The 17135-nt window shown below is 47.5% G+C and overlaps 1 protein-coding gene across 7 annotated transcripts in view; it reads right to left on the reverse strand.

Moving 5' to 3' along the window:
* Window positions 1-17135, reverse strand: part of LOC119973115 (contactin-4-like) — a 3053649-nt gene that overhangs the window by 1528746 nt on the left and 1507768 nt on the right. For all 7 annotated transcript variants that reach the window (XM_038810685.1, XM_038810691.1, XM_038810690.1 and 4 more), the window contains one exon: window positions 9321-9456. In XM_038810685.1, coding sequence (XP_038666613.1) covers window positions 9321-9375 — 55 coding nt within the window. In that variant the 5' untranslated portion in view covers window positions 9376-9456. The remainder of the gene's footprint in view (window positions 1-9320; window positions 9457-17135) is intronic.

The following is a 17135-nucleotide window of genomic DNA, read 5'->3' on the forward strand; positions in this document are numbered from 1 at the left end:
GAGACTGACCAGGGCAATATCATGAACCTCATCTGGCTCAAGTATCTTTTTCTCAGTCTCGTGCTGTATTTCATTTATATGGAACAAATTTTCCAGTGCTTTGGACTTGAACCCAAAATTTCTGACTCAGAGATGAGAGAGACAGGGCTGTCATTTATCTAAATTAAATATCTGGACATATAGGCCGGGATTCTCTGAGCCCGCGACGGGTCGTAGAATTGCCCAGGATGCAGGAAATTCTCGCCAAGCCGCGCCGACACCGGCCCACCGATTCTCGGGCCACCGGAGAATCTGTGCCAATCGTGCCTGCGTGGTCGCTGCGGCGCCAAGTGGGTACCGTTGAAATAGGCTGCCGCAGCGATTCTCTGTGGGCGACAGGCCAAACTCCCGCCGAGCCCCACTGGCGTGGTTCAAACATGATACCACCCAGCGGGAGCTTGCCGCGGCCACTGTGGACGTCCTGGTAGGGGAGCGGGGGGATCTGACTCCAGGAGAGGCCTCCACAGGATCCTGGCCCGCAGTCGGGGTCTTCCGATTGGAGGGCGGTCGCAATCTGGAGGGGGCCTACCTCCTTCCGCGCGGCCCACTGTTAGGACCCTGACATGTTGCGCTGCGCTGGCGCGGAGACGGCAACAACGCGCATGCGCCGGCGCGGAGACAGCCGTCATGCGCATGCGCGGACCCGTGCAAGCCGTGGTATGCATGCATGGACCTGCGCCAGCCGTTCAGGGCCACCTTTGGCGCCGTGCTAGCCCCCTAAAAAATGGTGAATTGCTGGGTCAGGGGGCCCGTTGACGGCGGCATACACCACTCTGGTGTTTACGCTGGCGTCAACACTTGTCTGGGAATTCGGAGAATCCTGGCCCTAATATTTAGGATCGTTGCTGCTTTTTAAAAATATCTCAGTAACTCTTGCTGAACTTGAGTATATAATGTATGGCACGATTTAGCGGACAAAAGTTAAAGTATGCTTTTGAGTGGGTTTGGCAATGTGTGCCTCGACAGTTGCAGCTCCAGGAATCACCTGCTGTTCAACGGCACATTGCCGGTTATTTTGGTTCCGAGTGTTTTTCTCCACCGAGGCCGCACTGATGCCGGCACGAGTTGGCGCATGCGCGGGAGTGCCAGCGTGTGCTGGCGTCATACCAGCGCATGCACACCCTCCGCAATGGCCATGGCGGAGGTTGACAGAGGCCGGTGCGGAGGGAAAAAGTGCCCCCACTGCACAGGCCTGCCTGCCGATCGATGGGCCTTGATCGCGGGCCAGGCCATCGTGGGGGCACCCCCAGAGGCCAGATCCCCCCACGCCACCCCATCCCCCCCCGAGGACTCTGCAGGCTGCTCGTGGAGCCAGGTCCCGCCAGTAAGGACCTGTTGTGATTAGCCGACAGGACCCACCGAAATTGGGCAGCCACTCGGCCCATCGCGGGGTGCAGAGTCGCCGGGAGGGCCGCTACCAACGGCCCCCGACTGACGTGGCACGATTCCCGCCCCCGCCGGAGAATCCGGCAGCCGGCGTCGGGGCGGTGGGACGGGATTCACGCCTTCCCCCGGCGATTCTCCGGCCCGGCGAGGGGGTCAGAGAATCCTGTCCCTTATGCCTTGTGGTTGGGGGGTACAGAGGACATTTTCAAAATTGATGTCACAAATCTTGGAAAATGTAGTAAACAGTGGTAATAGACTTCCTGAGGCACAAACAGACTGGTGGAATGGCAGATTCAATTCAGTGCAGGAAACTGGTGGTGATACATTTTAGTAGGAAGGATGAGGACAGACAATGCAAACTGAATGGTACAATTTTAAAGTGGTGCATGAAGAGAGGGACCGCAAGGTGACCATGCATGAATCTTTGAACATGGCAAGACCTGTGGACAAAGATGTTAATGAAGCAATTGTGAACCTGGGCTTTATTGAGCCATACAGTATAATAGCCAGGATGTTCTGTTAAACCTGTACAAGACACAAGTTGGACCCAAGATGGAATATTAGACCCAATTTCTGGGCATATGCTTTAGGAAGGATGTTAAGGTTTTGAAAGGGTACAGAAGAGACTAGCAGGGTTCCAAGGATACATCCAAGGGGAAGAAGCTGAGGCTTTTCTCCCTCATGAAGAAAAGACTAAGAGCGCGATGTAACCATCAAAAAAACAGAGTTCTGGTCGGGATTAGAGGGGTAATTCCACCCCACTATCCAACGACACTTTTTTTGGGGGGCCTTGATGGAGAACTCCCTGACGAGGCCATACTTAGTGGCATTTCCTGCACTGTGGAGTTCTGATGAGCAGAGATACTCAGTGCAGTAAGAGATCAGGGCGCCATTTATCTCTCGACACCCAGAAGCGACCTCCAGACCCCCCCCCCCCCATGTCCCAACTCACCTGTTGGGGGGGAGGGTCATCCAGCTCCCGCACCTCACTTCACGTGGGCAGGACATCTCCGTTCCCGATTCCCAGGGTCAGCAAAATGCCACTTGGAAACCTTGGCACTTTCAGTCTGCCACCCTGGCAGTGCCCTTCCAGCCTGGCAGTTCCATTTGGATACCCAGGAAGTACCACGGTGCCCGGGTGGCCTCAGTACCAAGGCGCCACCCTACCCAGATACTAGCCACCCAGGGGCCTCCGATCACCTGGGAACCACCCCCCACTCCAACCACCCCCCCCCCCCCCCTTCCCCAAGTGCCATTCCGCCTGGTCCCTGTTTATGGGGAGCAGCTCTGAACGGTGCTGGTTGGGGTCGCCTTGGTGAGGCCGGTAGATCCCTGAAGTCGGCTTGATCTGGAGTCGGCAGAGTTAAGTGAGTTTTTCAGCTCATTTAAGTCTGCAAGTCTGGATCTCGTCCATTCTGGGGCCGGATCCAGATCGCGACGTCTCGCAAGATCTCATTAGACCATCGGCAATCCCGAAAGAGGCCTCTCAGAGGATCTACCAGCTCCATCCCTTTCCAATTGCAGCGGGACGTGGCCAGTAATTGGGACACAAGAGGAAATTTGGTGAAGTTGTTTCAGAACATGAAGGTTTACGATAGACTAAATAAAGAGAAATGGTTTTCAGTAGCTGACGAGTCCATAAAAAATGCCATAGACATAAGATAATTAGCAAAAACAAGGCACCGTGAGAAAAAAACTACCATGCAATGAGTCATTCGGATTTGCAATAAATTGGAAGGAGAAAAATATTCCAGTAGATGGGGAAGAGCGGGACTAAGCTGGCAGTGACTCAATGGTCCAAATGGCCTTCTTCTGTGGTGCACTATATGATTATGTGATTCAGAGACTGCTAGAAATAGAATCCCTCAAATGATGAAGGGAAAACATATTTAGAATTTATTATGGACAGTCTTCCAGAGTCAAAGAGAATTGTAAATCGAGTTAAACTAATTCAAGAGGTAGCACAAGCTGGTTTATGGCAACAGGAATGTACAAAGGGACATGGACAGACTAAGTAAATGGGATATCCTGCGGCAGATGGATTTCAATGTGGGGAACTTGAGTTCATCCACTTTGGATGTAAGAATGTCAACCTGAATATTTTCTATTTTCTTCATGGTGCAAGACTAGGAAACTAGGAACTGTGAAGAAACATAGTGTGGTGCTAACAATTGCACACAAAGACCCGAATCGGTACAAGAGAGGCTTTATTACAGTGAGATGCTATTCCTTCGGCTGCAGCTGTAGAATGGCATCTCAGGGAAACTTATGAATATTTATACTGCTCCCTGTGGGCGGAGCTAGCTGGCAGGAGCTTACCGGAAAACCTGTAATACTGTCGTACATCCCCTAATGCAAGCACACACATATATACAATGGTAGATCACCACACATAGGAAGCAAAGGTATTCAACTAGGGCACATGTTGAATGCTGATAATTATGTCAAGGGCTTTGGAAGGCAAAATGGAGGAATTGATACCAAGTTATTCAGAGCCTGGTTCAGAGCACATTTTGAGTACTGCTTTGGGTAGAAATCTCTGGAAAGATATGTTATAATCTTTGATTATACAAGGACTTGAATGGCTAATTTATGACGGCAGGTTATGTAAAATTGGATTATATCACCTTGAGTTGAGAAGGTTGATGGGTGATCTAAAGAAATCTTTAACTATTAAAGCGCTTCAGTAGGGGAGATACAGTCACATTGCTTGGTGAGACAATCCAGAACAATGGGATCATCATTTTAAAATTAGAAATAGACCATTAAGGAGTAAATTAGGAGACAACCTTTAATTTTTGTTTATAATTCCACTCCAAGACTTGGATGACATGTCAACTTAAATTTTTAAGCCAGAGTGAAACACTTGCATTGGGTAAAGCAAGGGGATATCAAGCAAAGGCTGGTTAAAAAGGAATTGAGGTACAGTCCCGGCACGGTTGCACAGTGGTTAGCACTGTTGCATCACAGTGCCAGGGGCCCGGGTTCGATTCCCAGCTTGGAACATTGACTGTACGGAGTCTGCATGCTCTACCCGTGTCTGTCGGGATTTCCTCCTGGTGCTCCGGTTTCCTCTCACAAGTCCCAAAAGATGTGCTTGTTAGGTGAATTGGACATCTGAATTCTCCCTCAGGGTACCTGAACAGGTGCTGGAGTGTGGCGACGAGGGGCTTTTCACGGTAACTTCATTGCTTTGTTAAGCCTACTTGTGACACTAATAAAGATTATTATACTGTATTATTATTTAACAAGCAGAATTCTCCCATTGGGGGACTAAGTCAGACAGGAACATGGAGGGCGGGATTCTCTGATTCTGAGGCTAAGTGTTGATGCCGTCGTAAACGCCGTCGTGTTTCTCGACAGCATCAACATGTCCTCAAGAGCAGTAATTCTGACTCCTACAGGGGACCAGCACTGCACTGTAGTGATCCATGCCGCTTCAGCTGCTGATCCCCGGTGTGAGATGGGCGCCGTGTGTCTGCGCATGCGCAGTGGGACCGGCGTCAATGTGCGTATGCGCAGTGGGTCCCTTCTCCATGCCGGCCCTGACGCAACATAGCGTAGGGCTACAGGGGCCGGTGTGGAACAAAAGAAGCCCCCAGTCTGAGAGGCTAGCCAGCAGCCGATCAATGGGCTCCGATCGCGGGCCAGGCCACAGCGGAGGCACCCCCTGGGGTCAGACCCCTCTCACCACCCCCCCCACCCCCCCCCCCCCACCAACAGGCCGCCCCCGGATGCATCCATGGCGAGGACCCGCCGGGTAAGAGCAGGTGTGAACGGCGCCGGCGGGACTGGGCTTTTATTGCGTGGTCGTCGGGGAGGGGGGGGGTTCCCGTGGAGCGGACCCCGACCGGCTCTGCGCCAACAGCCGGCGCCAATGGCGCAAATTCACCGCTCTCCGGAGAATTGGCGAAGCGGCATCGAGGTAGTGTGCTGCAATTCGTGCCGGTCCCGGCGATTCTCCGGCTCGGCCCCAGGGTGAGAGGATCCCGCCCAGAGTGTTTCTCACTGTGGCGGCCAGCGGGAATATACAACACATCTTCAAGCCCCAACCTCATTAATTATAAAACCGGATGTTTTACATTTATGCCGCCTGATAGCATATAATCTGCCATCTCATCTAGGTCCCACATTAAAAAGTTGCTGAACATCACTGACCCACTATTAAAGACATGAAGAAAGAAGTTGAACATCCTGAAAATGAAGTTAGGCCTCCAGGAACACACTGAGGCCAGAGGTTGGACCTCCCTCCAGGACGCCAAATCTGGAAGGCCGACCTGTAGATGCTCCCCTCACCCACTGATGTGGTGTTCCGGCATCCAGAGTAGCCAGAGGCCTCCTTTCTGAACTCCAAACACAGTCCCAGGCATTGTTCAGATGAATCCCGAAAACTACACACCGGTGCATTTTCCACTGGTGCTATGGAGAAATGGATGGTGGTGGTTGGACCTTCTTCTCATCCCATTAGCGGGATGCAAATGAGTTTCACTGCCATGGCAGGCACCAGCAGAACATCCCACTGTACATTCGCGCCGACATAAAAGTAATTATTTTGGTCTCCTGCCGAATTCGCCACCCCTGCCCACCATTGAACACATCAGCAGGGGGAAAGGAGATTTGCCCCCAACTAGCTTTCAACTTTTACCATCAAACACATTACAAACAATTACAAACAATGCCTTCAGTACCTAGTCTATATGATGAAGGCATGAGTTTAATCTATAACTTGTAGATGATACTTTGAATGCCATTCAAAGTATTGCCATGCATCATTGACTTTATCTATATATGTGGTTGTGGAACCCACCTCTTCACTTACCTGATGAAGGAGCTGTGCTCCAAAAACTAGTGATTCCAAACAAATCTGTTGGACTTGAACCTGGTGTTGTAAGACTTCTTTCTGTTTGATGGGACATAGGTCCAGTTGTAATCATGGTTCTGAGACACTCTAGACCTCACTCCTGAACACCACACCCACGCTCATGCTCCCTCCTATCATCTATGCTCTCCACTCTCCCTCCTTGCCTATTCACCCAGCATGCAAGAGACACACAGCCAAGGGGGCAGCACGGTGGCACAGTGGTTAGCATTGCTGCCTACGGCGCTGAGGACCTGGGTTCGAATCCCGGCCCTGGGTCACTGTCCATGTGGAGTTTGCACATTCTCCCCGTGTTTGCGTGGGTTTTACCCCCACAACCCAAAGATGTTGTCTTTGGGTAGGCGGATTGGCCATGCTAAATTGCCCCTTAATTGGAAAAAATAATTGGGTACTCTAAATTTATTTTTAAAAAAGAGATACACAGCCAATGAGTAATAACACTTGCAAGTCTTTAGAATGCTACAATCAGCAATTCAAAAATGCGTTTTGAAGAATATTACTCATCTTACCCTCTAACAAAGCTTTCAATCAAATGCAGGCATTGGAATTTCCATTGAGGAGATCTTTAATCTTCTTCACACCTCTTACTCTTATCCAATATATATGTCGGCAATGCAAAACCTTTTCAAAGAAATATCATGCTTTTACAAGGCAACAATGCCCTCAGTCAATCAAAGCTAGCACTTCACTTTACAATAAATGACCCCAGAAAGGCCGGATTTATTTGACATTCTTGGAGTTCAGCCAAACATTCATAATGAGGCTAAATTTAAAAATAGGTTCCGAGCTATGTATTCAACTTATTTCTGCTGATAAAGTTGCCATATGGCCTCATTGTCCACCCATGGTTGAGCTCCAATACTGACAAAGGGACTCAGCCCAGCAGAGGTACGTTTACTACATTGCAAAGCAAAGTGAGAACTTGTTTGAATTACATCGATGTTGCTTTATATAAAAAAGTTTATCTTTCTTTGAAATAGCTTAGCAATGCCTCTCTAGTTATTTAGTCGAGGTTAAGAAATGTGAAGTGGATTAAACAATTCCTCAATGGGACTTTCAGTACCTGTTTTTTATTGGGACAGCTTTATGAGAAGGTAAGAGAGAATTTTGAATGCCTATTTGTTTTTGTTGGTTCCCAACTGCAGACTAGGTTTTCCCCAGTTTGTGACTCCTCTGAGTTGCCATAAACCATGTCTTCTGTGAAAGTCAGCCTTACGTCTTGAAGCTAGTAGGGAGTCTGAAATGTCCACCCCTGCAATGGAGCCAGAAAGGCAGAAGTGCTACATAAGGACATATTACCTGCACCCATATTCCACACGAGCAAACAGGAATGTGGGTAAGAATCCCATAATTGGGTCCCTCCTGCTAATTTTAAAGGCATTCCACCTCTATTCCAACACAAAAAGAGTCATGTGAATCCAAGCCATGGTGGAATTGGTCTCCACTTGATTTTTTTTGCCTGCAGCCCAAATATAGGCACACACCAGGTGGAAGAAGACCAATCATTTACATTGCTTTACTGGTGGTGATGTTCAAATCAATGCAGGCACATGATAATTGGAAATAGATCACTCCACTGTATCAGTATTGTAGAAGGCACAATGAACTGAAAGCACTAGGAAAGAACATAATAAAACAATCCGATCTTAAAATTGCTTAGGATTACACTGCCAATAATGAGTAGGAAATACAAACATATATATTTCTATTCAACTCGCAAGAAGCTGTCATTAAGGCTCAGATTTTGGCCACTGTACGTTTGTCGTCACACATGTCATTTCCATGTTTCTGCTTATTTCAAAGGAAAATGATGCAGCTGGTTTTACAAGGCTGACAGCAGGAATGCAACAGAAGGATTTCGAGATGAAAATCCCTGAGTGCTTTAGCTCACTTAATGCCAAAAACATGTGAAGAAAATACACTTTAACCTTCAAAATGCCATTTATTCGACGGAACTGTCTCCTGTAGCTTTTCTATGGTGGATGTACACAACACAATTAAACTATTCACGTAACATTTATGACCAAAGGAAAATCTGAAATGGAATTTCAATGATAAGAATTTAGTCTCAAGAAAATGACATCATAATTGTTTGCACAGTAGCAGATCCCACATCTGTTATGGTGCAAACTTTGGCAACAACACCATGCAGCGAAAACAGGTTTCACAGCAAACTGTTCCTTCCTATTCCATGATATTTACCTACTTCTTAGACTCTCCAAAAGAGCAATGATTATGCTCTGAAGGAATTTGATATTTTCTTCAAGTGAACAAAGATTTAATCATCAATTTCCATTTTAAATAATGGAATTAAATCATGGCTGAATGTGAATGAACAAAGTACTTGTATAATCCATTATTTATAAATAATTGTTTTACTTGACGATTTGAGTCTGCTGTAATTATTGCAAGTGTAAGAAACAGATTGGTTCACCGCGTTACTTCGACAACAGTGACATGAGAAGGCAAATTCCAAAATTATATCAAGTATGTACAGCAATGGATATATACATCAATTGTAATATTAAAATATCACCATTATTCAATTCACCTCTATATTTGGAAACAATTGGTATAATCATTATGATTCAAAGATACAGAACATTTACTGGATAAACATTTCTAATACAGTACTCCTGGGGAGAGTACTTTTGATATGTTTCATAATTGACTGTGTTCCAGTTCACATTATCTAATGCAAATGATTACACAATATAGTGTAGAAATTAGTTAGAATATGGTTCAAAAATGATCAACGAATTCCCCTGTTAGTGTGGAACAAAACTGCTTTAAACAAAGTCTGCTTTTGGTTCCTTAGCAGATTATCACTAGATAAAATTAATCTGCATCTCTTGAATACATCAGGTAATTCCAAATAAATCTGCTCAAGAAGAAATGAAACTCTACTTTACATTTTTAAAAACATTTAGAAAGTGAAAAAGATAACATTATTGAACAGAAATTATGATGGATATTTTTCTATGCACAGATCAAGTGTATTAATGAGATATTTTACCTGCAAGGCAGCCAATGAATGATTGTAGTAACAGTAGTTTCCATAGTAACATCATCTTCAGTTGCCAAGGGCAAACAAGCCTCTCGTACAATCAGCAGTTAATAGAAGACTTCCTTTTCAAGCGACAATCTCTAATCTGTGGGAAAAGCCAATTTGAAGAAGAATTAAGAGCAAGCATCCAGTGTTCTACCTACCATCAGAATGCACCAATGACATTGGAATTTTGTTTGGCTGATCCAGCTAAAAACAATTTATTTGGTGATTAATAAATTATGCAATTATCTATTCAGAGTGAATAATCAAAAGCACAGCACCCAAGCATGTTGTGAAAGAAATGGCAGTAGGTCCTGCTTGTCTTGTAAACATAATCCCCTGTACACGCATGGAGGGCAAAAGCTCAACAATTGAGTAATGTACAGATGTTAGCAATAAAGAAACTCCCCAGAGCAAAAAGGTGAAGATACACTGTACTGCACTGAGTCAGACAATTTACTTCATTGGTAAATGTTCCACCAGCTCATAACAATAGGCAATGCTGACCACACAAAAAAAATATATAAAAGCCTCAGTTGGCTGACCTTGGACTATCAATAATTAATTTCTAAAATAAAATGTCATTGTTTTCACCTCAAATATATTTTACTTTAGTTGTCATGGCTAAACAAACCATGAAATTCTCTGACCGATTTTCTATCTGTTTCTATTAAGCAGTGGGGCGGTAAAGTGTGTCAGTTCTCTTCAACTTTAAAACAAATCACTGTTAATGAAGCATGCTTCACATATGTACAGCAAGTGTCATGTCTTTTATCACCAACATGAACAGAGTTGAAGCACCGTGCACCACCCAGCAGATGGCAAAACATTGTCTACCTAACTTGAAGAGAAAAGGATTCACACTAACTTTAAAATCTCCAATTTATTTGTTGTACCACTGCAGATTAGCATAATTGATTTTGATTAATAGGGTATTTTTATGAGATCATTGGTGGGATAATGGAAGAGTTACTGAGCTCAGCTGCACAAGTGAACATTGCAATTGAAACTGGAACATCATAGGTTAATAACATGCATTTCCAAGTTGTGAGTTCAGCTCCCTTCATTTATGGAGTTACATAAAAGTTTAATATTATTTCTATTTGTTTTATTGAATTAATACTGATACAGCATCTTGGGCGGGATTTTCCGGTCTCCAACGCCAAAATCGCGTTCGGCAATCGGCCGGAGAATCCCCATTGGTGGCTATTGTGTTAGGTACACTGGTCGAACACTGGCCGCAACTGGACGCAGCTTAGATCAGAAAGATACTCCATACCTTGAAGTTAGTTCAATCAGGTTTATTGAACTAATAGCACAGTTAGCACAGTTCCCTGTGAGTTTGACTCTCTGCTAACTTAAGTGTGGTTACTCTGTCTGACTGAACCAGACTAGCTCTTAGCCACGTGGTGGAGGTGTGAGGTTGTTACAACACTCCTGACTGACTCTCGAGATGTTCATCAGTTGAAAGAGGCCGAGTGTGAGTGCATCATGTCTTTTATAGTCAGATCCCACCCCTGAGTGTCCTGCCTGCTTATTGGCCATGTTCTGTTCTCTATGCCCATTAGCTGCTTGTCTGTATATCATTATGTGTGTGACTGCATATCATGACATCTCCCCTTTTTTATGTTTGGATGACATATGTGAACGTATTTACAAGAATAGGCCAATATTAACATATATACATGCAGTGGATGTGAACATATGTACATGTGAAAACAGCTGTCTAATGCGAGAACACAGAACATAGCAAACAGAACAAATGTTCATAAGTCCAGTCTCTGTGGCTTGCGTCTGATCCTGGCCAACCACCGGAAAAGTGGTGGTGGGGACGACAGCGCCTTGATGGGCGGGATTGAAGCCTGACTGATGGCCTCGTGAGCCGAGGTATCAGGAGGTGGCAAAACAACAGAAGCAAACGGAGAAGAAGTGGTTGTGGGCAGGCAACTTTGCGCAGTGCCCGTCTGTTTTGTTGCACAACAGAACCATCAGCCGTACATACAACATACGAGCGGGGGGGGAAGCCTGTCGAACGACGACACCTGGAGCTGATCAGCCTCCATCAGGGCTCTTGACTCGAACAGTGTCTGATGGGGATAACACGGGCAAATCAGTGGCATGAGCATCATAGCCGTGTTTTTGCCGGGAGTTGCTGCACCTTCTGCAGCACCGGGAGATGATCCAGGTTGGGCACGTGTACGGCTGGAAGTGTCGTTCGCAGGTTCCTGTTCATCAAGAGTTCAGCCAGTGACATGCCAGTGGACAGTGGGGTCGCCCTGCACGCAAGCAGCGCAAGGTGAATGTCAGATGCAAAATTTGCGGCCTTGCAGATGAGCTGCTTCACTATGTGCACTCCTTTCTCAACCTTTCCGTTTGACTGCTGATAGTGTGGGCTGGAAGTGACGTGTTTGAACTGGAACGACTGGGCGAACAGAGACGATTCACGGCTGCTGAAGCACAGGCCATTGTCACTCATGCCAGTGAGTGGGATACCATGCCTGGAGAACGTCTCCTTACAGGCCTTGATGATGGTCCAAGATGTGAGGTCTGAGAGCTTCACGACTTCAGGGTAATTGGAAAAGTAATCAATGATTGACATGTAGTCACGACCATTTGCATGAAAGAGGTCGATGCCAACCTTGGACCACGGTAAGGTTTCGATTTCATGCTGCTGAAGTGCCTCCTTACTCTGCGCTGACTGGAAACATTGATAGGTCACACAGTTAAGGACCATGTTTGCGATGTCCTGCCTGATCCCGGGCCAGTAAACAGCCTGCCTGGCTCTGCATCTGCACTGTTCCACACCCAGGTGGCCCTCATGGATTTGATGGAGCACCAAGCTCTGGAGACTGTGGAATTACAATCCAGGCCAGTTTGAGTAGGATACCATCAATGACCGTCGGGTCGTCCTTTACATTGAAAAATTGAGGGCACTGCCCTTTTTGCCAGCCATTGGCTAGGTGTTGCATAACACACTGCAAGAGGGGGGTCGTTGGCTGTCTCCTCACGGATACAAATCACCTTCTCATCAGATGCCGGGAGGGTGCAAGCACACAGCTGCACCTGTGATTCAACCTGTGATTCAATTTGCCGGATGACGTTCATTGGTTCACTAGGCACGGTGTGGAGCAGGACAGTGTATCGGCAATGATGAGCTCCTTGTCAGGCGTGTATACCAGGTCAAAGTCATACTTTCTGAGTTTCAGGAGGATGCGCTGCAACCGAGGTGTCATGTTATTCAGGTGCTTGTGGATAATGTGGACCAGGCGGCCTGTGATCCGCATCGACTGTGAATGTCGACAGGCCATAGACATAGTCGTGAAACTTGAGAATACCAGTGAGAAGGCCCAGGCTTTCCTTCTTGATTTGTGCATACCTTTGTTCGGTGGCGGTCATTGCCCTTGATGCGTAGGCAACTGGTGCCCAGGATGAAGTGTCATCGCGTTGCAGCAGGACCGCAGCGATGCCATCCTGACTTGCATCTGTCGAGATTTTCGTTGCGCTGTCTGGGTCGAAAAATGCCAACACGGGTGCGGTGGTGAGCTTGGCTTTCAGCTCCAACCACTCTGCTTGATGGGCCGCCTTCCACTTGAAGGCAGTGGACTTCTTCACTAGGTTTTGTAGAGCCATGGTGTGTGAGGCCATGTTTGGGATGAACCTGCCCAGAAAATTGACCATGCCCAGGAAGCGCAATACCGCCTTCTTGTCTTCCGGGACCTTCATGGCTGCGATGGCCTTGACCTTGTCTGTGTCTGGGCACACGCCCTGCTGAGAGATCTGGTCTCCGAGGAACTAGAGTGTTGTCATGTCAAAGCAACATTTGGCGCTGTTCAGCTTCAGGCCATTGGCGTGGACATGGCGGAATACCTGCTGGAGATGGGAAACATGCTCCTCAGGGGTCGTGGACCATATGATGACGTCGTCCACATACACACGAACACCTTCGATGCCTTCCATCATCTGCTCCATGATGCGATTAAATATCTCTGATGCCGAGACGATGCCAACAGGCATACGGTTATAGCAGTACCTGCCAGACGGTGTGTTGAAGGTGCAGAGCCTTCTGCTGGACTCATCCAGCAGGATTTGCCAGAATCCATGTGACGCATCTAACTTCATGAAAAACTGTGCATGTGCCATCTCACTGGTGAGTTCCTCCCGCTTCGGGATGGGGTAGTGTTCCCGCATTATACTCTGGTTGAGATCCTTGGGATCAGTGCAGATGCGCAGGTCTCCAGAGGGTTTTTTAACCACCACCATCGAGATGACCCAGTCAGTCGGTTCGGTTACTCTGGAAATGATCCCCTGCAGTTGCAGCTCCTTGAGCTGTTCCTTCAGGCGCTCCTTCAACGGAGCCGGGACCCAGCGTGGTGCATGGACCACTGGCTTGGCACTAGGTCGCAGTAGGATCTTGTACCGATATGGCAAAGTGCCCATCCCGTCAAACACATCTGGATAGTGAGCGAGGATGTTGTCAATGCCAGCTTGAAGATCTACATTGGAGGATGTCGTTGAATAAACCCGCTGCACCAGGTTTAGCTTTTTGCAGGCATTCTCGCCCAATAGGGATGCCCTGTCCGGCTTGACAATTTCAAACCTTAGCCATGCATGGGTGCTCCGGTTGGAGACGAGTAGATGGCAGGGCCCCAGTGCCGTGATGCCATAACTGTTATAGTCCAGGAGGGGGCAGGCTGCTGGAAGAACCTTCGGGGGCTTCTTGATGTGTTTGAAGTCTGCCTGTGAGAGGAGGTTGGCAGAAGCACCTGTGTCCAGCTTAAACTGGATGGAGCAGCGGTTGACCTGCATCACCGCACGCCATTCGTCCTCTGAATCCACAGCGAGGATGGACTGAAAGAGAGATGAGTTAGGTGTGGCATGTTCACGTGTGGCAATGATGCCCACTTGGTAGGCGGACTCCAGGCACTCGTCCTCTGAATCCGTTGTACTGCCAGGATCAGAATCCTGTAATCATCATTGCACATTCTGGATGGGCCGTCGTCGGAATTGGGAATGCTGGCCCCTGACTGGTGGTGCAGATCTGCACAGGGCTGCATAGTGTCCAGGCTTCCCGCAGTTTAAACATCGCCTGCATCTTGCAGGGCAGTGTCCCTTTAAGTGGGCTTTGCCACAGTTCGGGCATGTCATGACTTCAGCGTCGTGTGCGTGTCGCACATGCACAGTGCGATCGGCAGACATCTGCACCTGTGCAGTGTGCGTGTCGACCACTTCGTTATCCCGTTCGCATCGCACATGCGTGGGGCTCTGGAAAAAGCACGCAAGATGGCCGCTGTCTTCAATGCTGAGGCGCTGCATCCGGGAGATGGTCTGCATACTCACTGCCTCGTGGGAGGCACGTTTCTCATTTTCAGCCGATTTGTATTGGGAATACCGATTTTTTTCCATTCTCATGCACTGTACATGTTTCAACCGCAACTGGCAGGGTCATATGCTTGATTTTTAAGAGCTGCTCTCTCAGAGGATCAGAGTGAACTCCAAACACGATTTGTTCTCTGATCATGGAGTCAGCAATATCAACAAAGTTGCAGGACAGCGCTAACAGGCGGAGGCTAGTTGAGAAGGCATTGAAAGATTCATCTTTACCTTGAAGACGTTGTTTGAATACGTAGCGCTTGAAGATTTCATTGGTGTCCACTTCACAGTGACTATCGAACTTGTCCAGGATGGTCTGAAACTTTGTCTTGTCCTGGCCTTCGGTGAAGTTAAACGAGTTGAAGAGTTCGATGGCTTGATCACCCGCTGTTGAGAGGAAAAGTGCGATCTTCCTTGCATCAGGCGCAACCACACCCTCAGACACACCCTCGGGGTTTGAGGCTTACAGCAGAAACTTTTGCTTGAATATCTGCCAGTTGGCACTGAGATTGCCGGAGTTCTTGAGCTGGTGAGGAGCCTGAATCTGTTCCATGGTTCCGGGATACATTTGCTGGGCGTCACGGAACGGACTGAGGTAAGCCACCTTAAATTAGTAGTCTCCTGGTATCATGTCGTGTTAGGTACACTGGTCGAACACTGGCTGCAACTGGATGCAGCTTAGATCAGAAAGATACTCCAGACCTTGAAGTTAGTTCAATCAGGTTTATTGAACGAATAGCACAGTTAGCACAGTTCTCTGAGTTTGACTCTCTGCTAACTTACGTGTGGTTGCTCTGTCTGACTGAACCAGACTAGCTCTCAGCCACGTGGTGGAGGTGTGAGATTGTAACAACACCCTTGACTGACTCTCTAGGTGTTCATCAGTGGAAAGAGGTGGAGTGTGAGTGCCTTGTGTCTTTTATAGTCAGATCCCACCCCTGAGTGTCCTGCCTGCTTATTGGTCATGTCCTGTTCTCTGTGTCCATTAGCTGCTTGTCTGTATATCATTATGTCTGTGCCTGTACATCATGGCAGTGGCAATATCGGGGACGGCACCACTTTTGCGATGCTCCACTCCTTCTAAAATGGCGTACTCGCAGAGTACGGCACACGCCGTCTGGAGGGCCTCAAGATGTTTCCTGTGGCCCTCCCCTCTATACTCCTCCCCCGATGGGCCGAGTTCCCGACAGCGTTGGTTGCATGTGGTGTTTTTTTCTGGAAACTCGGTGTGGCGGCTGAGGATTCAGTCCAGCACCGCCACAGTTGGGGAGTGGGGGGGACGGGAGCCGATCCGCGGGCACAGGGGACTTTGGCGGGAGCGGGGGCTAGGGGCACTGGTGAGGGGTGGTCCAGGGGTGGCAAACTTGGCCAAAGGGGATCACTATTTGGCAGGCCTTGTTGCACGGCATGCATGCCCACAGCCCCGGCAATTCTCTGGCCTTATCCGCAGCTACAGCCAGGTGCTCTACATTGTGTGCCTGCCAGTCTCCCTCCAGACGGAGGATCGGTGGCCGTTTTGCGCTGTTTTTTCTATCGTAAAACGCCATCGTTCTCACGCCGTCATCAGCACTTCGTCTCGGAATCATAGAATCCAGCCCCTTGACTATGTTTGGCTCCAGACATAACAATTTATTAAGCATGATTTTCTTTTTCCTTTTTGGTCCCTTTTCATGATTTGAAAAAAATGGAAATGTTTTCTTCTGACAATAATTCCCAGGAATCATTCAAGATGATCATTTATGGCTATTTGTCCCTTCTAATTATGCTATAAATCGACAATGTTTTATGCAATATTTTATACAAACTCAAATCATAACGGGTTGATATTGAATTTAGAAGAGACATTTGAAATGCTCATTTAATTAGACAAGGAATTATCCAATAGTATTGCTGTGGAGGTATAGAACATAGAACATTGAACATACAGTGCAGAAGGAGGTCATTCGGCCCATCGAGTCTGCACCGACCCAGTTAAGCCCTCACTTCCACCCTATTCCTGTAACCCAATAACCTCGCCTAACCTTTTGGACACTAAGGGCAATCCACCCAACCTGCCTTTGTTGTCAAATGTTAAATATCAATTTCATTTGCTGGACTTTCATTCTGAACTTTAAAAAAAAAGGCAGTTTCAACTGTTAAAACAAGGGGTGTAATTTTATACTGGTGGATTGGGTGAGAAATGCTTTGTGAAACTCGCTGACTTCGCAGACACAGTTTCTGGCCAGATTCAACAGCAGTGTGCAATTTCAGAGTGCTGGGGAGGATCACAAATCCAGCTGGTGGGGCGGGGCCGAAGCACACCAGCAACGCTGAGATTCTGAGATTGGGGCGTCCTTGTGAAATTAAAGATCCCCCTCCCACCCCCTCCCCCGATAAAAGGATAAAAGGAACTCCCCCACACGCAGAAGGGGC

Source organism: Scyliorhinus canicula, chromosome 11 (assembly GCF_902713615.1).
Source record: "Scyliorhinus canicula chromosome 11, sScyCan1.1, whole genome shotgun sequence".
Lineage (NCBI taxonomy): Eukaryota > Metazoa > Chordata > Chondrichthyes > Carcharhiniformes > Scyliorhinidae > Scyliorhinus > Scyliorhinus canicula.